The sequence below is a fragment of the Myotis yumanensis genome, unplaced genomic scaffold, assembly GCF_028538775.1.
Source record: "Myotis yumanensis isolate MYYU_CA2020_CCGP unplaced genomic scaffold, mMyoYum1.0.hap1 SCAF_9, whole genome shotgun sequence".
Classification (NCBI taxonomy): Eukaryota; Metazoa; Chordata; class Mammalia; order Chiroptera; family Vespertilionidae; genus Myotis; species Myotis yumanensis.
In genome coordinates, this window is record NW_027223760.1 from 74957423 (window position 1) to 74973556 (window position 16134).

Consider the following 16134-nt stretch of genomic DNA (forward strand, 5'->3'; position numbering starts at 1 on the left):
ACTGCAAATCTCGCCACTCTAGCATGAGACTTCTCAACAATGATCAGACTTCCGTTGGCAGAAATGGGGGTGGTCCGCATCTAGCATGCTGTCATCTCTATGGAGACCTGCGCAGGGAGCAAGCAGGAAAACTTGGCTCTATATTCAACTTCACGAACTTATTCCTAACGGCTATATGCGTTTTATAACGTGATTGTTGTGGCAGAAGGCACGGGAGAACGATCAGCCAGCACTCTGAGGGAGGAAAGTTTAACCTTTATTTCGCAGATCTGCTAGTCCAGGGGAATTCCGGATCCAAAGCCTGAACTGAACTCGTGGGGAGGCTCTGACCTGTATATCTCCTCCTGGGGTGGGAGTGGCCCTGAGGGTCCCCGCAGCTCCGCCCAAGTCAGCTGTGGTGGGGCCCTGGGGTTGGGCTCTGCAGCTCCACCAAATCAGTCAGAGTGGGGAAGTAAGATTAGTTTTAACCAGATACTGAACTAGGTTGCCAGCCCGCCCCCGCCCCCCGCCCCCAATTTTCCTTTTCATTATAATCATGAGACCACGGGGGAAAGCCTAGTAGGCTAAAACACACATCAAGTATGTTGTTGAGTTGAATATGACCACCCTTCCTGTATGTATCTGCTGGAATTTCCCTGACCTTTGGAGAGAAGACATGAGGGTCAGACGTGGATGTGCTGATTTGGTTAAAAGAATCCTAAGGAACTGAGACACAGTTCTCACATATACCGTGTAAGAAAAGCAAGACCGAATGTATGTGAGTGAACTCAAAAAGCCACGATTGTCCTCCTGTTTCCAGGCAGCCACTGCAAGTCACTTTGTACCCTAAATAAGGAGTAGAGTGAGATGAATGCATTTATGAACATCCTCATTGAAAAACAAATTGCACCACATTTTCAGGATTCTAAATTGAAAAGTTAGTAGCAAAGAGAGCTGCTCCAAAATCCATACTCTATAAAATCCACATAGCTCATGAAGAGAATGATAAAACTATAGATCATGGGTCCATTATGCTCCAAAGGAAGGTCTTGAGCCTCTGTATTCATAAGGCCCTCTTGGAATAAAGGCATAAACATGGGAATATAATACCATAGCTATACTGCCTCATCCTGCTGCCATATTTTTGTAAATAAGATTTCTAATAATAGAATAACATCATCAGCAAAATTTCATGAAAAGTATTGCTATTACTAATGTTCAGATTCAAAAAACCTGAATTCTTTACCAAGCGGTAGAATGTGCATATTTCTGAGAAAGAGAAGATGGGGCAAGACTTGGATCAAGATACTCCCTCCATCATCTATGGTGACACTTATTTGATGTCATACATATGTGACATCATTTAAGAGTGTGCCTTCAACAGACTTTATCAGCCCTAGCTGGCTTGGCTCAGTGGATAGAGCATCAGCCTGCAGACTCAAGGGTTCCAGGTTTGATTCTGGCCTAAGGGCACATGCCTGGGTTGTGGCTTGATCCCCAGTGGGGGGTGTGCAGGAGGCAGCCAATCAATGATTCTCTCTCATCATTGATGTTTCTATCTCTCTCTCTTCCTCTCTGAAATCAATAAAGAAATATATTTTTTTAAAAAGAGACTTTATCAAAGCTTTTCTTCTCACTACCCTTTACATTTAGAGTCCACAGATAACAAGGATGTGAACAAAAGCGCTATATATTTATACCCAATGACCAATGTTGATATGTTGATGTAGAAACTGTAAATCCTATTTAAAATTTTTAAAATAAATCTTCTTCCTGCATGGCTCCACTATCAAATCAGCAAGTGTGGGATAGATTTATTCACAATATTTTGACATAACACAGGAATTAAACTCCAAAGTGGGTGTCCTTGTAGAAATCTAACAAATGTAAAGTAAGTGTGTGGATAATGTGCTAGAAAGGAGGTTTCCCTTGCTGGTCTGTCACATACTGACCCTGGCCTCAAAATTAAAACACCATTTTCTCTATAAAGTTCTCTATAAATAATCAAATATGAGAAGCCCAAGACAAGCAGGAGAAATCATGTTTTAAAATACTTCTTTATAATGTCCTCCAGTCTGAAATATTTTTTATATGTTTTATTGATTTTGAGAGAGAGAGGGGAAGGGAGAGTGATAGAGAGATAGAAACATTGCTGAGAAAGGAACACCATCAATCGGCTGCCTCCTGCATGCCCCCTACTGGGGATTGAGCCTGCAATCTGGGCATGTGCCCTGACCAGATATGAACCAGCGACCTCTTGGCTAGGCCAGTCTGAAATATTTTTAACCAACTTATTTGTCTTTTTAATCATGAAACTCACCTCATCTAATAATCGTGTTAGTTAGCTAATATTTTCTTTTAAGCTACCCTTTAAAAAATAAGTACAGTTCCCTAGCCGGTTTGGCTCAGTGGATTGAGCGTCAGCCTGCGGATCTAAGAGTCCCGAGTTCGATTCCGGTCAAGGGCACATGCCCAGGTTGGGGGCTCAATTCCCAGTGGGGGGCATGCAGGAGGCAGCTGGTCAATGATTCTCTCTCATTGATGTTTCTGTCTTTCCCTCTCCTTCTCCCTTCCTCTCTGAAATCAATAAAAAGATACTTTAAAAAAAATAAGTACAGCAAAATTAGAGAATACAGTTAAAATATAAAAATAGAGAGTATACCTGGGTTTGCAATATTTCAAAAATAGAAAGATATTTGTTGAGTTGAATTTGAATTCTGATAAACTGATCAGTTCAACATCCTCAAACATAATATGAACTGTGAGAATAGCGAGCATTTATTAAGAATGTGATATGTGCAAAGTATTGTTCTCAAACTTTTGCATGTGTAATCTCACTTAATTCTCATCATTACTCTGTGAGCATGTACCTGACATAACTGCTATTTTTAAATGCATATTTTTTTCGTTTTGTATTGTTTCATTCACTTATATCATAAACATTTTCCATTTTTCTACATAGTAAGAAGGATACTCTTTTTACACCCATTTTACCCATGAGACAAGGAGGCATGGTTTACTAAAAGTCACAGCCCAGGCAGTCTGGTTGCAGAGCCGATGCCTTCAATTGCATGAATGGCTCTGTGAGGTTGGAGGGTCCTTCCTCACTTGAACAAAACTATTTTAAAAATTATTCTGTTATTTTCTTCTCTAAAAGTTTGTGAGATGGTATCTTAAGAAATTCGTGTTTCTCTTAGTAGGTTTTTAGACTATCTAAGGTTCCAGAATTATAGCTTAATGTATTCACAGACCAGAATCCATTTGGGTGGGACATGAGAACTCTGGCCCCCTGCAGATCCTTGCTTTGAGATCTTCCGAGTTTATAAATTGCATGCACTAGAATTCAGCATGTCTTCCAAGTTGGTCTGTTGAAAATGCAAGTACGTAATGCAGTCAGACTTCATCTGGGCCATCCTTGGCTGGTCAGGCACACTGGCAATGAAAGGTCTGAAGGCCTAAACTTGGCAGCAACTTCACAATATCCAGTTGACCCCAGAACGTTCGCATGCTCATTATGTGCATTTATTGCGCCTGGGCGCCCTGCTGTCCAAATCTACCCCGAGTCTCCAATCAAGAGGAAGCGTTGATAGGAACACTGCTAATATGACATGACTGGCGACAACACAGAGTGACATGACCCGAGGTGATGAAGAGAACACTTGTGGTTTCCCCACCGTCCCCTCCCCCCTCCTCGCCACACGTCTTCTGCATATAGCATCCCTGCCTTGGCAGTTGCAGACAGAAAAGCCAAAAGATATCAAGTTGTATCCATCAACAGCCCAATGGTCCACCTGAAATGCTGTCAGCTTATAGATTGACTTGTAACCACTGTCTGCATACACCACACTCCCTCGCCTGTAGTTCCAGCTCTAGTTCCAGGGGCCAGCAAGGCATCTCCTGAGAGCCCACGCGCTTTTCACAAAGACCTAGGGATGCCAGACAGGAAATAAAAGAGTCATCCAGTTGGCATTTGCACCATTAAGAATGAAAGGCAGCAAAAAGGAACAAATTGGATTTCGATCTAGGCCCAGATATAGAGGAAATAAACATTAAAAATGAACAAAATCCGTACATTTGTGGTTGCTGAAGCAATCTTCCAAAGCAACAGAAGGTACCCATTCCTGGCCCCATTACACAAAGGCTCAGAGTCAACCGTTAAGTATCTATTTGGTTTTACATTTAGAATAATAATTTAACTTTTATATAATGCCTGTATTTACAGAAAATACATGGGATTATAGCTGAACAACACACAAGTGTCCTAAATGTGGGAAATTCTCACTCTGCACTGCTGTATTGTATCCAGAGAGTAATTCCACAATTTCCTATGTGAATTTTTGATTGACCTGGAGGTTAAGAAATGTCTTACAATTTCTAAAAATATTTTCCCTTCATTAAATAGGAATCTATTTTCTTCAGAGAGAATTCCATATACACTGAGTGGCCAGATTATTATGACCGGCCAGATTATTATGACCACCCCATCGGTACAATGAAGTGAATTAGTTATGTAAATAATAATAATAATAAAACCTTGGGAGTATTTGCTTAGGAAGTTTTCAATATTCAGTGTTTTTGGAAGTGTCAATAAAGCACTGATGGGGTGGTCATAATCATCTGGCCAGTCATTATAATCTGGCCACTCAGTGTATACTGACTTACATTTTTCATCCAAAATTGTATATTCAACACTAAAACCAAACTCCACATAATTTGATCTTTCTTTGAGGATTAAGAAGATTATTTTGAGATCTCCCTGAAACTCAGGAATTTCATTATGATTTCAACTTGTATTACATAAAAGAAATGCAAACCTAGCAGCTGGCAGACCATCTGAGACGAGTATACCAATGGGCAGTCCCTGTCTGGCAGTTTGGGGATGGGATTCCTCAAGGGATCTCTTTACTTTACGAGTGAAAAATGAACACACTATGAACTTCATCACTTTAGGTAGTCAAGCCAAAAACAAAAAGAGTTCTCTCTTAATATTACCATTACTTGCCTCATATACACTGTCAAAATATACCCAGAAAACCAAGATCAAGGCAACCTGAATTTTAAATCTCATGGTGGTAATCTGGCATAAGACAGGGTTTCTCTTTAGGCTGATGAATGAGAATTTTTTTTCTCCTTAAAAAGAAAATCATTATTGTCGTTTAGTAGAGAGATAAAGGCAAAAGACATAAAGGAATGAGCTTAAAATGGATTTCCATTTTTAAAAAATGTGCTAGGTCAGTGCAATTACTGTAGAACTAGTTATGCAAAAATTGGTAATAAATAAATAAAGAAACCAATAAGATAAAAATATCACATTTATGAAGAAAGAATTATTAATTCCTATTCTTCTTTATGTTCCTTTGACAATTAGTATTTCCTCATTGTGAAATGGTACAAATTCTAGGCAAATTTTCAAAGTAATTAAATAATGAAATATTTTGGGGGAGGAAGAATGAAAAGAAAGAGAGAAAGAAAAGAGACTGAGAAAAGGATGGAGAAAGAAAGAAAGAAAGAAAGAAAGAAAGAAAGAAAGAAAGAAAGAAAGAAAGAAAGAAAGAAAGAAAGAGGCAGGCATCTTTCAAAGAGCTTCCAGGCCTTGCATTAAGTATGGCATTAATTCTTTTTCTCCCAAGTCTTAGTCTTGGCAGGTTCCTACTAAAATGCAGGAATTTCATGGATGTGGGAACTGGTGATGGAAAATGCATTGCTACACACAACAATTGTTGTACTTGAGAGGAACTATATGGGAAAAAATAACACCCTAGAATAAATACAAATGAAATTCATGTATCAAAACCAATACTGTGAAAATAGTTATAATATTTCTTGAATTTATATCTAGTCATTAACCTAAATGCAGATTTTAGTTCAAGCTACACTTCTGCCTCATGGTCAGAAGGCCTGAAAACCTGTGGTGTGGAAAATTGGCAGGATAAAGAATATTGAATTGGTCTCCATGAAAAACTGATTTTGGCAGCCATAACCTCCCCGTTGAGTGCCCCCCCTTCCAAATCAAATTCTTCTTTCTATTTCACTCTTGTCCCAGGAAAGAAGCCAACAGAACAGTATATATCAGCTAAAATAGTAAGCAGATGTCAACCTGACCATTCACCATAGGACCCTTCTCATTGGCCTTGAATCTCATGGTCAGGGTGAGTCCCTCACAAAGGGACTCTAGACTCACCCTCTGAAAGCACAGATGTTGGAGGTTTCCATTTCTGCTGACTTTGGTTTCCTTCTTCTTTAGAGAAGGAGTTGGAGTGAGCCATCGGCCTTACCCGATAACCCTAAAAGAAACCGCAATTCCCAAATGAAAAAGATCAATTTATTTGAAAAAATCCAAAAATATATATATTCCTCTCTTTCACTCCTACTCCTGTTTTAATCCCACATTCTGTTTGGTTCCCTCAAGGAAAGTGGACATTTCCTCCGAGTTTTATTTAGTCTAGAGGACAAAAGGCAGGGACTTCTCCCAAATCATTTCCCCACCTAGGAAGATCCCAGTGGCCCACCTCACTCTCTCCTGGACTAGTCCTAAACCCAGGCTCCGTTAAGCACCCTAGTCTTGGTGGAGAAAGTTTTCTCCCAGCCTCATTTCCAACCACCCCCAACCCCCACAGCTTCTGAGGGAATGTGCACCAGGCCCCTCTGGTGGGTTCCGGGCCCTTTGCATGAGCTAGTTGGGGCGAGAACTTCCTCCCTCCAGTGAATGTTGTATTCATGTGCTGTACCTGTGCGTCTCTCAGTGGTTTCACCCTGATCTTTTCTCTCTTTGCAGCTGGTTAATAATCCACTAGCAAGTCAGGCTGCAGCGGCTGCGGCAGCAGCAGCCATGGGCTCCATAGCAAGCTCACAGGCCTTTGGCAATGCCCTCTCCAGTCTTCAGGGGGTCACAGGTCAACTAGTTACTAATGCACAAGGACAGGTGAGTGGGAGATGGGAACAAGAGTGAATATTTATGGCAGATTAAACTCGGAAAGGAAATGAATTTCTTTTGCATGACAGTGATATGTAACCACATCTATATGAGGCAAATAAATAATGTTTACTAGCAATGTCAAGAATGGGAGACGGGTTGGGAGGTTTTTCTATATTTTAGAAGGAAGATTTTTTTTTTCCTCCTCCCCAGAATGTCTGTCACATTGTGTTTTTGTTTCTATATGGTGACATGTCTTCAGACCTTAATGGAAGAAATTAACTTTTCATAATAGGGTATTCTTTAAAAAAAAAAAAAAATGATAAATTTTCAAAATAAAATTTTGGTTTTGCTTTTTTATTTTTTCATTCTTTTAAAACGGGTAATTTTGGAAATTGGTAAGTTTCCTTCTCTAACTGCTCTAAAATTTCTAAACTTAATAAATTGACATTATAAGCCAGTTTCTGAATGTATGGGGAGGTGATCGGAAAAGACTGACAAAATTGTGTAAAAAATCGAAGAAAAAGGGTGAGTTAGAGTGAAGCCCACTGCCAGTTGGCTGCACATGCCTAGCTTCTTGCTGATTCTTGTGGAAGCTCGGTGGTCTCTTGTATGCTTGTAAGTTTCCTTCAGTCTGCCGGGCCAGCAAACCTTCCTCATGTCCTGAGCAGTACGCGCGCTCCCTTACACCACTAACGGGCCAGTGTTGTGGTCACCAAAATACTGATGGAGCTTAAGATGAGGTGGCTCCATCTTCAAAACCCCATTTAATATAAAAGCTGCTTGAAAAACAAACCAGAATTGAAGCTGATGGTGTCAGGGTGCCCTCCATTCAGAGGCCTGACACTCTGTCTCAAATGTTACCACTTCTTTTATTTTTTTCCTAGGCTCACCATTTTAATCTTATTTCTCCAGGTATTATTGTATTTATATGTACAATATAGTTTACATGCATTTTTCATCTTTATTAACAGTATTTCTGGTGGTGACACACATGGGAGAAGGAGCTCGCACCCTCTCCAAGATTTTTCCTCCCGGAGTTATTTAGCTGATAGTGAGTTTCTGCATCCCTGCTTGGCCTGCTCTGTGGAGAACAGGAATTGTGATATCTCGAACCCTGCTTTTATTTTACATAAATAGTAAACAGAGATGCATTATAAGCTAAACCATCTCCAGTTAGGTCACAGGAAAAAAAGCTGACCTTGTTATACTTCCTGGGCGGGTGCAGGATTGTCCCGTCAGAACCCCGAGGGCTGAACGATAGAGCTTGTCAAAGAGCGGCCCCAGGTAATGAATCATCTTATCACAGGTGCACACCACACATATTAAAGGAGGATTGTATGAACACCGTGCCCTCCACAGTCACCTTTCAATGTTCAATGTCGGCTTTAACCCGTGTTCCAATCCCTTTTCATCAAAGTATCATTTTATGCAGCGACTCTAAATGGGGGCTCTCAGAAGCCTATTAAGATTTCTGGAGGGACGCGTATTGGTGTGGAGGAAAAGTTGGTTATAATATCTATAACTCATTCTTAGATCAGGTCAATCCTAGAAGCTGTTTCCTAGAGTTATGCCCAAAATAGAACACCCCAATTTACTCCTGCGAGGCCGCTGGTAGAATTTAAGAATGCGCGATAGAAACCCGGTCCACTGGTGTGTATTTCCCTCTGATTTTTCTGTTCCAGTGTCCAAGTAAAATGTACCACTACGCCCCACCACTTGAGAATTTGTGATGGAGAGAATTCCTTAAGTATTATTAGGAGTTTGTTCTTCTGATAATTTAATGGCTGATCATTTTGGCAATTACAAACCCATCCCCTTACCAGGAGCTAGAGTTTCATCCTTTGCTTTGTTTGGCCTTTGCCTGCTTCCATCTCTCCCAGCCCATAATTACCCATAAGGAAATGAGCTTCGAAGTAGAAGCTTGGTTGGTACTCTGAATATAGTGAATAGGCATTGATTGTACTTAAATTTTTTATTTTAGAAACTGTATTAAAATAGTTGATTTTATATAGTACACAAACCTCCTAAAATGAAAAAAAGATACATTTACAGAGAAATTAATATTGCCTACTCGTGAAGTATTTTTTAAAAAATGATTTCAGAGATGAAGGAAGAGGAAGAGGGGGATAGAAACATCAATGATGAGAAAGAATCATTGATCTGTTGCCTCCTGCACACTCCCTACTGGGAACTGAGCCCACAACCCAGGCATATGCCCTGACCGGGAATCGAACTGTGACCTCCTGTTTCATAGATCGACGCTCAACCACTGAGCCATGCCGGCTGGGCCCACTCATGAAATCTTGTCTGAGAGTTTTAGAAACATGCCCAATGGCACCATGTTTTCCTCGCAGTGCCAGAAGAGACCAAGATACTTACAGTTCCAAGTAGATGACTTGGCCACATTCACGTAGCACTATGTGTGTGTGTTTTAATCTTTGTAATATAAACACAATCATCTTCTCAGGAAAAAAGTACATGCCTGAATCTGTTGATACAAAGATATCTACCCAGGTCTTACAAAGTAGTCAAATTACAACACAAAAGAAGGGCAAAAATTATTTGCTCAGTGTGTGTTCTTTTGGCTTGTATTAATGTGGTTCAAAAAGTAAAAATATACTGTAATCAAGTTAATAAAATTAGCCTTGCTCAAAATACTGCATAATATAGGATGACTATACCGAGCCAATTTTCAATTCCTTAAAAATCTCCAAAGAGCTTTCTCAGAAAAGGTACAAAAAGAAAACTCTTAATATAATTAGAGGTTCTTTTCTTGTAAGTTTTTGATATTAACCATTTTTCATATTTGAAAATGCACCCAGAAGTGATAACATTAAAATCCAAGTAAACATTTGAAAAGCATGTTTACTCCACTGATAATTTGGTGAGGTAAGCCTACCGAGAAGCCATCTCCACTCCTAAGAGTCTCTGGGCTACCTAGAAACCAAGGTGGAATGGCCCAATAGCCAAGAGCCCTGACTGAATTCAGACCTGCCTGGGGTTAGGTTCAGGCGTCACCTTTTTCTGGTTGTATGAACTTGGGGCAGTGACTTAACCTTCCTAAACCAGAACCTCATCCTCAAACTTCTAAGGTAACGAGGCAGCCTGGGCCAGTGGTGTGTGCTTGCTGGGCAAGGGGCCTAGGAAGCAAATGCCTCTCCTCACAGGGAGCCTTTTCTTCTTCAGACTCTTGGCCTTCAACTCTCAACATGAAATCCTACCACCTGGGACTTGTCATTTTGCTTTTATTGTCTGGAATTGGACTATGTTTCCATCTACTGGATCTCCGTAAATTTAAAGGGATGGGAAATCTTGATTTATTTAAGATGTTTATTTTCTGTTCTTTCCCCACCCATCAATAATTATGAGCAAATATGAAGGAAAAAGTGCAGTCATTCACTGTTTATGCCTTTCTGACCCTGCCATTGATTAGTTTTAACAGAAATATAAGTTATAAAGCCACAAAGTGTGTGTATGTGTATGTGTGTGTATATATATATATATATATATATATATATATGTATGTATATATGTGTGTGTGTGTGTATATATATATATATATATATATATAATTACCATGTTAAGGTATTTTAAAATTATACCCAACCTCACTCTGAGATTGGAAGATAACAAGCTTCCTATTGGTAATTAGTGATCATGAATTTTATAATGACGATTATAGTGCTGAGAAGAATATTCTAGTTCTCTTTACTTACCAAATTAGGAACTCATGCAAGTGTGGAAGCTAAGCAATGCAATGAGCACTAGTAATAGACTTGGTTGAATTCCCAAGTCAGTCAATAACTCGCTCTGTGACCTAAAGCAAATTACTTGAGCTCCCTGAACTTCAATTTTACTGTATACTAAGGATAATAAAATCTAAATCCCTAGATTAGTAAGATTAAATGGGATATGTTGAAAAAGAAAAGCCCACCATAGCACCTATACACAAAGACTCAGTAATTGGTTGCCATCATCATCATCATTTAGAGTTGTGTAGTATTTTCTGGAATCCTATATTTGGTTTGAAGATACAGCAAGAGGCAATACAGTGTACAGACAAAAAAAAATACGGGGTTTGAAATAAGACTGCCATTCATTAGCTGTGAGACCTTGGGCAATAGACTTACCCTCTCTGTGCCTCAGTTTTTTTCATCTGAAAAATGGGGATAATGATGGCACCAGCTTCCAGGATTAAAGTACTTAGAATGGAGTCAGGCACAGAGTCACCATTCAGTAATGCTATCACTCAGTAAATGCTACCTGTTATTAATAATTAAGATGCTATGTGCTTTCAATTCATAACTGTACGTAACAAACCCACTTTATGTGTGAAAACTTTGAGAATGTGAGACTCTTAGTAATAGGAGATTAAGTTACTTTAGGGGAACTCATCCTTACCCTGGATAGTTCAGCATGTGTGTGTGTGCGTGTGTGTGTGTGTGTGTGTGTGTGTGTTCACAACACCCATTCAGTGGGTATGTTTAGGATTTGGCAAGTAGATTTACCATCGATTTGTTCAGCTATAGAATTGGCTTCCCTTGTGCCCCTGGCAATATCTCCTTATTGGCATTATTGCAGAAAAATAAAAGCAAATGAAATTTTATTTTATCCTGGGGCTAAAAAAAAAAAGGCTCTTACATTTTAACTGAAGCTCAGAATGTTTCTTGATGAAATTACCTCTCGACTACTGTGAAATCATCTTAAGTGGCACCAAGTCAAGTCCAAGGCCCCCTTGGGTCTTTAAAGAGCCAGTCAAGTAAAAAAAATCAACTAAACATTATGTGTTTTTAATATAGAAAAAATTAGAAGGATCCATTCAAGTTAGCCACAAATACACACACCATTGTATGAATAAACAATGGCTGAGGGGAGCTGGTTTGGGGGGGGGAAGGGATGTGCTATAGGACAGGAGTTGCCTCCTAAAAGGACCACAAGGCCCTGATGAATGAAAAACAGTCTGTTAATACTAACAGGAGCCTGTGCCTTGTAGGGTAGAGCTACACCCTGGATGGTACAAAACCATTCCTGGTGCATCCCCTCTATTCAACAGCCCTGAGCTGGACAGGGGTGGGTAGACATGCCGGAACACCACCAGGCTCCACACACCAACTGGAAGGCCATTCTAGTATTATAACTTTCAAATGTGGCGAGAAGTACATATCTTAGGAAGAAACATGATGCTTACTTTGGGATGTTCCTCTGAATTATAGCAACAATGAGCTAGAGGATATCTCAAAAAGATGAAAGAGTAGGTTAGAGCAGTGATTCCCAAAGTGGGCGCTACCGCCCCCTGGTGGGCGCTGCAGCGATCCAGGGAGGCGGTGATGGCCACAGGTGCATTTGTTTTAATTTTTGTATTACCTTTCTATTCTGAGTTCAATAAATAGTTTCATAATTTCAAACTTCAATGTTTCTAATTTACACCTTTCTTTACTATATTTTACGAGAAAGGTAGAAACATTAACACATATATCTTTCTGTTTAATTGCTATTAAAATTTTAAAAAAATTAATTTCCAGGGGGCGCTGAGTAATATTTTTTCTGGAAAGGGGGCGGTAGGCCAAATAAGTTTGGGAACCACTGGGTTAGAGCATGGGCTTTGAGGGAAACCGGTCTGATTGAAACACATTACAGAACTCTTCTGGGCCTCTGTTTTCCTCATCCGTAAAACAGAAGTGATAAGACTTCTCCCATACTTTTTGGTTGTGGGATTAAATGTGAAATAGCAGGAAACGTGCTTAGCACAGTGCCTGCTATGGCTTAAGCATTTAATAAGTTATATTAACTTATCAATATATGAATGTTACAGCTATTCTTTCCAGGGTAAAATAACAGCAATTGACTCTGAACTATGTATGGGTTGCTAAAGTAATTCACATAATTTAAATTAAATGAGACTCTTAGAGAGAAAAAGCGCTACAAGATGAACGGAGATTAAGTTGTAATAAATGCAGATTTTAACCAAAGGACTGAGATATAATCAATTCATTCAGTAAGTGTCCCTGAGCCCTTCCATGGGTTTTATTAGATCTACTGTAGGAGAACTACCAAAGCCAAGCTGCCTGAATTTGTAAAACTAATGTCAAACCCTGTGCAAAGGAGAGAACATGTGTAACTTTGACAATGTTACTAGAGCAAATGACGTGCATTAGATATACACAGCTAACGCCGGTTGGTCAAGAATTTAGGAAATTTCACACATACTCTTTCATTGCATTTTTAATAATGAAATATATTAAATGTATAGGAACACTTTTTAAATATATTTTTTCAAAAAGTTAATATAAAAGGCATCCTTGTTCACCACCTAGATATTAACATTTTTCCACATAAGCTTCAGTTCTGTTCTCTTGCTTATTTTTAAGAGAAATAAAAACATTACTGATACGGCTAAGGCCTTAACATCCTCTTCTCCCATTCCTCTCCTTCCCTTCCCAAGGTGATTACTGTGATAAAATCGGTGATTCCTTTCATGCAAGTTTTGCATTTTTATACAAAAATATTTATTTTTTAAAAAATAGGTACAAAATCATATATACGGAATACCATTTAAGTACAAAACATTGAATATATTCTTAAGACATTTTTTTAAAATCCTCGCCTGAAGATATTTTCATTGATTTGAGAGAGGAAGGGAAAAGGAGAGAGAAATGTGGATATCGATTGATTGCCTCTGGTACCCGGATCAGGGATCAAACCTGCAACCTAGTATGTACCCTGACCAGAATCAAAGGCCGGAACCTTTTTGGCGGGGGTAGTGAGTAGGATGCTCAACCAACTGAGCCACCCTGCTGGGCTTAAGACATTTTGCATAAATAAGAATCAAACACGTTTTGTTGAAAATTCAGCATAGGTATTTAAGAATTCAGAGTCATTGTCTGTATATTTCCCCCTAAATATTCTGGTCAGAGCAACCTACTTATGCAATATACTGAGCTAATCATGGGTTTGGCCATGTTTCCTAAACCAACACTCAAAGTGTCTGACAAAAGATTTTATTGTCTCATTTGCAAATGTCATAATGTGAAGTTTTAAAAAGGTGTGAGAATCCGATCACATTCAGTTAAGTGCCTATCAAATGGCATTTTTAAACAGAATAACATTCTTTAAAATCGGCTCTTTCTTGGAGACTGGGATATAATATACCAGGTAGGTTCCTGGGGTGCGTAACATCATACGATTTTTACTCTGGCTTCATTTGAGTAATAACGATAAAACAAAAACAGCCTCAATCTTTCTACTAACATCTCCAATGTACCCGGTGAGCCTGGTTGAGAGCTTTATTTCCTCCTTCCAAAGAGGCCTTTGCATGGAAGCGATCGTTCCCTGAGTGTGAGGTTCCCGGGTGGGACGCGGGGAGGCGCCCGGCGCGTGTGCGCTCCCGGCTCAGCCCTCGGGGGTCGCGTGTCCCGCGGCGGCGACTGCGGGCTGCGGGGGGGGGGGGGGGGGGGGGCGAGCGCGCAGGCTGGCCCCGCACCGGCTCCGCGCCACACCCCCTTTCGCTTTGTTATCCCCGCTTCTCCCAGCTTACTGTCCATCCAGCCTGTCGCAGAAAGAGGGTGGCCGGGCGCACTAGAACTGCTGCAGGGAGCGAGTCACATGCGTCCCCGCCCACGGTTTCTCAAGTGAGATCCTGGTTTCGATCAGAAGGGGGCGCCTCCAGGGAGGCTCCGCTGGCCACGGGGGCCTGGCGGTGGTGGCCGCGCGGTTTGGAGCGCGCACGCCTGCACGGCAGGTCGGCAGCTGGGGGGGGGGGGGGGGGGGGGGGGAGGGGGGGGCGGGTCTCACCGCTGTCCCCAGAGCTCCCGGGGCTGCCAAGGGAACAGCCAGGGCGGAGGAGCGGGCGCCCGCCCAGCCCCGCGCAGCGCGCTCCCGGGACGCTGGGCGCACGCTGGGCGCGCGCTGGGACTGGGGGGCTGGGGGGCTGGGGGGCTGGGGCTGGGGCTGGGGCTGGGGCGGGGTGAGACGGGACTGCCCTCCGCTCTTGCCGATCTGAAGAGTGGGGCGCCCTTGATGGTGAAGGGCGCTAAGAAGCCGCGATGGCCCGTGGCCGACTCCGCGGTGATTACGCGGGAGATGGCTTTGTTGGGAGGCCTTGCTCCTGCGGTGACTCGGGAGACGCTGGACATCATGAGGCCTCAGAGCGGGTCGGCGCCATCAGCAGAAGCGAGGCTCTGTCCTCATTGTGACCTTCCCTTCCCCTGCCCTGCCAGAGGTCTCCCTCCCTCCCATTCCCTCTCCGCCTCACCTCCCCCACTTCTGGAATGAAAGGGTCAATCCCATTAGTGTCATCCGCCCGAAGAGCAGGCGGAGACCTGAACGGGAAGCACCCGCGGAAACCTCCCTGCTTTCCTCCCCAGCACCCACCCCGCAGCGCCACCTCTCCTATAGTTAAAGGGGTACGCGATCGTCCACAATAAACCATCCAGCTCCGGGCTTGCCTCCGGAGACGGAGCCAGAGAGAATCAAGGCCTCTCTCACCTAGAGCAGGACTTTGGATTGTTGTGCCCTTACATTTTTTTTTTTCCTGGCCACTGCATTTTCTTTTTTATTCTTCATCCCATGAGTGGGAAATGTTTTCTTGTGTAGGTTCTTGGATCAAGCCTGTTGGCACATCCTTTCAGCTAACGAATAGGAAAAGGGCCAATTAACTAATGGAGTAATCTAATTAACAGCCATAATTCTAAACAGGTAATAAATTACAGTAAAACCGCGCTATAGCAGACTAATGGGGGGGGGGGGGGCGTCCATTAAAGCCGAAAGTCTGTCATATAATAAAGTAGGTTTGCCGAATGCATACGTTAAAAAATCGATAAATTAGTTTTTAATTATGTAAACACATTTGTGTAACTAAAAGTCAGTATGTATGAAAAGTTTAATTTCATAGAAAAGGTTTCTATATGTATTACTGCAATTTTAAATTTATACTGAGTAGGTCTAGTAAATGCGGGCATTCACCAGTCACCAAGAATAAACAAATGCACACAGCTGGGGTGTGGCTTAGCGCACGTCTGAACATCTGCCCACTTGGGTTAAAAGTGCTGCAGAAGGTCATGCCAGGGGACAACAGAACCAATTACTGTGAGATATGGTATGATCACGTGCTAATCATTCCCCAAACATTGTGTACAAGTGGTGACTCTTAGATTTCAATATGTAGACACTGTTGTTGTAGATATGTAATATTTATTTCTGTTGGCAAAATTGCTAGTGTTTTTTTCCCAACTTATGGCCTA

The 16134-nt window shown here is 41.4% G+C and overlaps 1 protein-coding gene across 1 annotated transcript in view; it reads left to right on the forward strand.

The window, feature by feature from the left end:
* Positions 1-16134, forward strand: part of POU6F2 (POU class 6 homeobox 2) — a 408842-nt gene that overhangs the window by 349133 nt on the left and 43575 nt on the right. Inside the window, exon 6 of the mRNA XM_070425191.1 lies at positions 6755-6901. Within this exon, the coding sequence (XP_070281292.1) occupies positions 6755-6901 (147 nt within the window). The remainder of the gene's footprint in view (positions 1-6754; positions 6902-16134) is intronic.